Source organism: Alligator sinensis, unplaced genomic scaffold, assembly GCF_000455745.1.
Source record: "Alligator sinensis unplaced genomic scaffold, ASM45574v1 scaffold1931_1, whole genome shotgun sequence".
Classification (NCBI taxonomy): Eukaryota; Metazoa; Chordata; order Crocodylia; family Alligatoridae; genus Alligator; species Alligator sinensis.
In genome coordinates this window covers 260,847-268,421 of record NW_005842866.1, presented here as the reverse complement: position 1 = coordinate 268,421, position 7,575 = coordinate 260,847, and the positions used below count along the sequence as shown (strand labels likewise).

The window sequence follows — 7,575 nt, the reverse complement described above, 5'->3', positions numbered from 1 at the left end:
TAGCGCGTGGAGCGGAATTTGGCAGCCGTCACCTTGTCAGTGTGGCCCGTCAGCGTCTCCTGCAAGCACAGCGCCCGGGGCTGGTCACAGGACCCCCCTCCTATCACCCCAGAAAGCAACCCGCCCTGCCCAAGACCTGCAGCCCTGCTGTCTGCTGCAGGCACCCCTGGGGAATGCATGCACACGGTTTTGGGCACATCAAAGCTCCCTGTCGCTCCCAGCAGCCAATGCAGCATGTGGTGGCTGGCACATGGCATGACCCGCTGGGCACACATCCCCCCCCAGCACCACTCTCGCACCCTTCTGCTGCCCTAGAAGAGACAGGGATGAAGCAGTCCCTAGCCTAGCCCCTTGACCATGCCAACCCAAGCAGCCATGGCCCAAAAGGGCACTCACTCTGGATTTGCAGTCCTCGATCTTCCACAGCTGCACTGCCTTGTTGTAGGATGCCGCCAGGATCTGGCAGCCCTGGAGGAGAAGGGCGAAGGGGTGAGCAGAGGGGTCCGTGGTGGAGCATGCCAAGCCAGCGCTCTCTCAGCAGGGCCTAGGGTCCCTGAGCAAGGGGCTCCAGCTGTGTCTCATGGCACCGTGGCGGGCGGCTCAGCACCACTGGAAAGTCACGGCAGGCCTGGCCCTGGGACCACTGGCGTTTTTGGGGGCTCACTGGGGGCTGCCACTGCCCTTGCCATTGGCAGTCACACAGATGCCAAGGGTGTCAGGTCGCTACACCCTGCAAGGGAGCCGGGGAAGGGAAGCAAGTGCCTGGCAGGCTGAGCACCCCGTGGCCGGCGTGGAGGCAGCTGGCAGGGCAGGCGGCTCCCATGCACGGCTGACTGCTGCCATCTGCCGTCCATGCTCAGCACACGCTCCCCCCGCACCAGAGCCACGCGGGCTGCAGGGGCCTGCGTGCCCCCCCGGCCCTGCACTCACCATGGGGTCGAACTCGATGCTGGTGATGCTGCCGTTGGCACCTTCCAGGGTCCGCACGCTTTCCAGCCTCCCTGAGAGCAGACAGACGCGGCGGTGATCCCCGCTCCGCTCAGTGTCTCAGAGAAGCAGCAAGCCCCCAAACGCAGGGGCAACTTTGTGCCTCAGTTTTCCCTCCCTGAGTAACGGGGTTATGGAGGAGCTTGGCTGCCAGGAGAGGAGCTTCCCAGGGTTGGATATTTTGGGAAGCAGGGAAGATACCAGAGAAGCAGGGAGCCACCCAGCACGGAGCGGGGCTCCAATTGGGACAAGAAGTGAGCTTGCCAACTCCCTCCGCCGATGCTTTAACCCTCTGCTGCCCCACGGGGCCAGACACGGCCCGGCTCACCTCCCACCACGTTCCAGAGCTTGATGAGCTTGTCGGTGCCCCCCGTGGCCAGCATGGTAGAGCTGGGGCAAAACTTGACGGCGTTGACCTCCGAGAGGTGCGCTTCCTGTGGGGAGAGGGGGGAACGGGAGGATGGAAAATGCAGCAAGGACGATGCTTTTCCACGGGGATTAGTGCAGTCGAGGCAAGGGGATCCCCGAGTCTACCTCCGGGCACTGGCCCATAAATGGCCCTCACTCATGGCCCCATTTTTGGCAGCCTCGGGTGGGACATCCCAGGCTTAGAGCCTCAGCGCGTGGCGGCTATTACCAAAAGTTCAGTAATGACAACCGAGACGGGGTCTACTTGGTGCAGGACATGGAGAGGACCCTGGCCTCAAAGCACTCGCCGCCTGAACGGGCAAGACAGGCACCAGGAGTAGGGTGAGCCCACTCGCCGCTGGGGACATGCCCAGGGACACCAAGGTGAGCTGTGGCAGAGCCAGGCAGCAAAGCCAGATCTCCTGAGTCCCGCATCCAGTGCCACAAGCACATGGCTTCCTTTCCTCTCCATGCAGCATCACGCCCCGCACACATCCTGCCGCTCCATGCCCTGACAGCCCACCCGTGCCCCTCCGGGAGCACGCACATGGGCATGGGCAGCATGGACGGATAGAAAGAGGGGGCTGTGAGAGAAGTGGAGGGGAGGCTAGCTGGGGGCTGCCAGCTGTCCTGATCTGCCAGCTGAGAGCCTGCATGCTGCCTGGGCAGGTGGGAGACACGCTGCCAGATACCACGGAGAGGGGCGCAGAATCAGCCCCAGCAGGGACGTGCATCCGCGCAGGGGCTAGGGGCGAGGAAGAGGCTCGGCAGGGCGGTCAACCAGGAGAAGGGCTGGAGGCGCAGCGCTCCAGGGAGCTCTTACCTGGATGTCACTGATGAAGGATGGCAAGCAGGCCACGAGGCAGGCGGGCACATAGCCGTAGCTTGACTCCAAGCGGCTGCTGACCGAGTTCCCACGCTTCAGCCTGTAACTAAGGAGGGCAGGGCTGGGTGCCAGCACGAGCAAACCACCCTGCCAGGGGCACCAGGCCCCATCACACATTTAATAACAACAGATCATGCCCTGACGGAGGACGGTGGGGGGTGACAGAGGAACCTCTCCAACCCGCCGCAACAGACAGGCCCCCGTGACACTAGACACACACCGGACTTACTCAAACAAGCCCTTGAACACATCCACACAGCGGGCGATTGTCATGGAGGTGGCTGAGGATGATCTAAATTAGATGCCAAACAGAAAAGAAGGCAATGGATGAGAACGGTATGGATGGGAATGGGCCGGGGTGGTGGGAAGGACAGCAGAAGGGGCCCTTCCCGACCGCCAGCGATGAATGCCATGTCAAACAGAAGCCAGAGGGCAGGAGGTGTGACCGATGGGAGGGTGAGCATGAAGCAGCAGTCAGCATTTGCACTAGTGATGGCACTTCCAGCCTCCAGACACACAGCCCTGGTATCCACGGAGGCAGAGGGAAGCAAAGTGACTCCCCCAAGGTCACGGAGCAGGTCAGTGTCAGAGCCAGAAGTCCTGAGTCTCGGTGCTGGGCTTTAATCACCCTGCTCCAGGAAGGGCCTGAGCCCCTGAGCAGGACACGCTGCTCGTGCCAAGTGCTGGCGACAGCATCCTCAGACAGAGCCCGGCAGCCAGAGGGTGCTTCGGGTTTGGCGAGATCCAGGCTGGTTTGGATTCAACTGAGGTCGACTCGCCCGTCTCTAGGCCACCAAGGTCAAACCATGGAAGCAGTGAGCAAGCACAGAGGACGGGACGGAGCTGACTCACAGCCACCCCCGCGGCCTCACACGCCCCTGACTCAGCCGGGCAAGCCGGCGATGGAGAGGTCAGTGCGGTCATCTGGTTTCTAAAGGGACCAGGGAGTTTTCTCTACCACCTTCAAGCCCTCGAGCTGTGATCGTCACCTAACTCGTTTCCACACAAGCCTCTCAGGGCTTTGACTCCTTGCAGGCCCAGGACTCGAACAGCTTTCCCACCTGGCTTCCTCGCAACTAGTCTGCAGTGGTCTTAGGTCCTAGTGGAGGAAAAGCCTGCAAGAGCCCGTACTGTCGTGTGCAGCGTGTGTGTGTGCGGGCTCAATCCCCTGTAGTCTTCAAGTCCCTGAAGAGAGGCTGGAGATGGGCTTGTCTTTGTGGCTGCAGGGGACAGGACTCAAGCTGCAGCAGGGTAAACTGAGGCTGGAGATGAGGAGTGACTTTCTGACTCTGAGGCTGGGCAAACACTGAAACAGGAGCTGGGGCATCTCCTTCCTTGCAAGGTTTCAAGAGCAGACACGTGGCGGGGATGGTTTAGCCAGGGCTGGTCCTGCCTTGAGCAGATGTGATCTCCCAAGGACCCTTCCAGCCTGACTTTGCAATGATCCTATGACCCTAATCCCCCCTGTCCGGGACTTATCCCACCTCCTCTGCTCCCCTGGGCAGCCTGTCCCCCTGCCTCTCTGCTCTAATAGGAGGGAAGTGTCTCCAGAGCTATGATCTGACTCCACTTTGCTGGAGACCCCATCGCCTCACCTAGGAGCCAGCAGCACCTCCCTACCTAAATGGTCTCTTCCCTGGCTTCTCGCAGTCTTCCAGCTTGGTGAAATCCTGGCTGGGCCCCTTCCCCTTGGCTGGCTTCACCTCTTCTGGGCCACTGCAGGGAGAAGCAGGCAGCGTGTTAGCCTGGGGCGAGGGCTTCTCCGACGGCTGGTTTGCAGAGCAGGTGAGCACCCCAAGAAAAGTACGCCCCGAGAGCGGAAACCATCCCACCAAGGGAGCTTCTTCCACCCATCTAAGATCTTGTCGCCCTCCCAAATGTAGCCAGCAGCTACAAAGCAACAGGGCCAAGAGCAGGAGCTGGTTGCAGCTGCCGGGGCACCACCCAGACACACCACCTGCACACGGGAAGCTGTGGCTCACCACTGACCTGGGCACGCCTGCCTTTGCTGAGTCTCGCTGTCCTTGATGCAGGCAGCCATGCCCATCCCTGTCTCATGTGCCAGGGCCTCCCTGCCAACTTGTCCCTTGCTCCATGCTTAGGCGCGGCGGCTTGACCACCCACCACCCACCCACCCACCGGTAGTGCAAGGGGTCTGGGGCTCCCACTGACTCACATGTCAATGCTGATGGTCTCATTTGTCACCTTCTTTAGCTGCCTGGACAGCTCGTCATGCTTTGCCCTGCAAGGGGAGGATGGGAAGTCACGGCAGTGTCCCCGAATCCCAAACTGAGGGCAGGTAGGGCCCCTGGCTTCCCATCTACACCGGGGATGCTGCTATTGCTGATGCTGGTGGAGCTGCACCCATGCCACGGCCAGCATGGGAGCTAGGCTCCCTCTACTGAGCCCGGGGCAGCGAGGGATCTCGCCCAGTCTCCCAGGCCCATGACCCACCGTTTAAACCTCTCGTTCTGGTAGTTCTTGTACTCGGCAGCCTTGGCCTTCTTCCGCACCAGGCTCTCAGTCAGCTCCTGGCTCCTCTCGACCTCCCTGCGCAGCTCGCACTCCCGGCACCGGTAGCAGTCCCGCAGCGCGTCGTACTCCAGCTTCACGGCCGAGTTGCCCCAGCCCAGGCCCTTCATCTGCCCCCGCAGCTGCTGATGCTGGCCCTCCAGCTCCGATACCTGGCCCTGCAGAGAGGCCAGCCTGGGAGGAGACACGAGGGGACAGCTTGATGGCATGTAGCCGGACACGGTGATCATGGCTGTTTAAGGGCTCAAGCAGGGTGGGAGATGGGTCCCCTTGGGTACCTCACAAGGATAAAAGTAGTGTCACACTGAAGATCTACTTGCAGCTCCACCCATGGTCATGTATCCCCTGCTGGTGCAGCCCATGGGGTAGTCAGCCCCTGTCCCCTTAGAAGCTGGACAGCCTTGGTTTAGGGATGTCAGAGCATCCAGCCTGGACTGTCCTCTCCAGTTGCTCCCACGACCCCGTCCTCCCTGAATGAGTCTAGTCCTTTCTGTGCCAGACTCCTCCTGCAGCAAGGAGTTCCACCAGTTAACGTCGGGCTGTGTAAAGAAGTACTGATTCGGGTTTGCTTCGAATCTGCCTCCAGCAAATTCCAACAAGTGCCCTCTCTATCACCCCCCCAGCCTTCTCGTCTCCAAGCCATTGAGCCCGAGCCTTGTTGGTCACTCCTGGGATGGCAGGATGATACCCCTGATCATCAAGAGGTGGAACGGGACCTGGGAGCTGCAGCAGACCCGCACATCAAGAGGTGGAACGGGACCTGGGAGCTGCCCCAGACCCGCCCCCCCAGCAGATGAGGCTGTTTGCATAATGGCAGGGGTGCGACGATGACAGGCCCCAAGGCAGGGAGCGCTGCAGGCAGCGGTGGTCACTCAGCACCGTCCAGCGGGTCTGGCTGCCCCTACCTGGTTCTCTGCACCTCCAGCTCGGTCTCCTTGGCCTTGAGGATCGTGTTCAGCTCGATGATGTGATACGCCAGCTGCAAAGCAGACAGAGGCCTCTCAGCTCTCCGACAGGCCCGCGGAGCTGCCAGGCGGGGAAATGTGCACGATGTACTGGGCCCGCCGTGCTCTTTGAAACCCATTTCCCAGCCAACCTGATCTCCAAGCTATGGGCACCAGCTAGAAAGGCTGGGAAGGGCTTTGAGGGGCAGGGTTTTTTCCAGAGCCCTTTGCAAGCTCTGCTCTTGTGTTAACAGTGCTAGCAGCAGCACCTCCGTGTGCAAGGCGCTGTACGAGCACGAGGCAGACCCCAAACTGCTGACACACAGCCCTGTGTTACAAACCTGCTATGGGGGGGCTATGCCTCCCTGCAATGGCCCAGCCAGACCCCTGTCTGGACGCAGGGAGCTGGGGGAGCTCCAGGATCCCCCTGGCAGAGCTACCCCCATGCTGCAGCCCTCCCTCCTGAGCCACTGCCACTGCACCAGCTGCCTCCGGGGCGCAGCCGCGGTTTTAGCATCTTTTTTTAAACTCACGACACCGCTTAAGTCTTTCAGCTCCGCGATCTGCCGTTGGTACTTGATCTTGGTGGTCTGTAGCACTACCGTGGGGTCCAGCACAGGGCTGGGGGGCTCCCAGGCGGACCTGCAAGCGAAGCAGAGGTTCAGAAATATTCCCGTCACCTCCGGGCCAAACCCAGACGCAGGCAGCCGGTGACAGGAGGAGCCTCGCTGAACTGTTTGCTCTGGGCATTTCCAAGACAGGGCTGTAATGGCAGGGGCAGCTCTCAGAGCCTGAACTCCCGCAGCCCTGCAGCTTTTCTAGGACTAGACCACAATGCAGCCCGAGCTCTGCTACCCTTAAAGCTGGGAGTCCCTCTCTGCTCCAAAAGTGACTTTTTTAAGTGCTCCAAAATCCATTGGCTTCCTTGGATTGCCTTGAAAGACTGGGACACAGGATGGGGTGCAGTCACTGGAGTGGATTAATGGACCATTGAAAGGATGACCGGTGTCATCCACGTCAGCACCCAGGGCGGTGGGACTAGACACATACACCGGGGTGGTGGGACTGGCCTCTTGTGGGGTCAAGGGACACACCTAAACTACCCAGACATCTGCTGGGAGACGCACACAGCAAAGTCCCACTGCTCACACAGGTTTCTAACCTGTGTCCAGGACCTCCACCTGACACAGGAGGTACATGGTCCCACTAGGGGGATGCCTTACTGGACCTGGTATTGGCAACGGGGGATGACATGGTAGGGGACCTACAGATCGGTGGCCATCTGGGGGACAGTGATCACCAAATAATAGAATTCACCATCAGACGTCGAGTGGGTAAGGTAACTAGTAGGGTGAAAGTGCTAGACTTTAGGAAAGCTGATCTCAATGAACTCAGGCGATTACTCAAGGACGCCCTGCAGAGTAGGAGTTTTGAAGTGATGGGAGCCCAGGAAGGGTGGCTGTGCCTTAAGGAAACGATCCTTCGGGCACAAAGGGAGACGATCCTGATGCGAGGAAAAAGAGGGAAAGGGGCCAGGAGGCTTCCTTGGCTGACCAGAGAAATCCAGAGCAGCCTACGGGCCAAAAGGGGGGCATATAAGCAGTGGAAACAGGGAGAGATTACCAAAGAGGAGTATACCTCCTCTGCTCGCGCTTGTAGGGAGGCAGTTAGACGGGCCAAAGCTACCATGGAGCTGAGGATGGCATCCCAAGTAAAGGACAACAAGAAATTGTTTTTTAGATATATAGGGAGTAAAAGGAAGGCCCAGGGAGGAATAGGACCCCTGCTAAATGGGCAGAAACAATTGGTGACGGACAG

At 60.0% G+C, this 7,575-nt stretch overlaps 1 protein-coding gene across 3 annotated transcripts in view; it reads right to left on the bottom strand.

Moving 5' to 3' along the window:
* Nucleotides 1-7,575, bottom strand: part of ATG16L2 (autophagy related 16 like 2) — a 25,206-nt gene that overhangs the window by 4,607 nt on the left and 13,024 nt on the right. For 2 of the 3 annotated variants that reach the window (XM_025191880.1, XM_025191878.1), the window contains exons 3-13: nucleotides 6,291-6,399; nucleotides 5,719-5,792; nucleotides 4,736-4,987; nucleotides 4,458-4,523; nucleotides 3,902-3,997; nucleotides 2,511-2,573; nucleotides 2,219-2,327; nucleotides 1,316-1,421; nucleotides 931-1,001; nucleotides 397-468; nucleotides 16-59 (exon numbers count right to left, since the gene is read on the bottom strand). In XM_025191880.1, the coding sequence (XP_025047665.1) occupies nucleotides 16-59; nucleotides 397-468; nucleotides 931-1,001; nucleotides 1,316-1,421; nucleotides 2,219-2,327; nucleotides 2,511-2,573; nucleotides 3,902-3,997; nucleotides 4,458-4,523; nucleotides 4,736-4,987; nucleotides 5,719-5,792; nucleotides 6,291-6,399 (1,062 nt within the window). The remainder of the gene's footprint in view (nucleotides 1-15; nucleotides 60-396; nucleotides 469-930; nucleotides 1,002-1,315; nucleotides 1,422-2,218; nucleotides 2,328-2,510; nucleotides 2,574-3,901; nucleotides 3,998-4,457; nucleotides 4,524-4,735; nucleotides 4,988-5,718; nucleotides 5,793-6,290; nucleotides 6,400-7,575) is intronic. The other variant, XM_025191879.1, reaches the window with a different exon arrangement.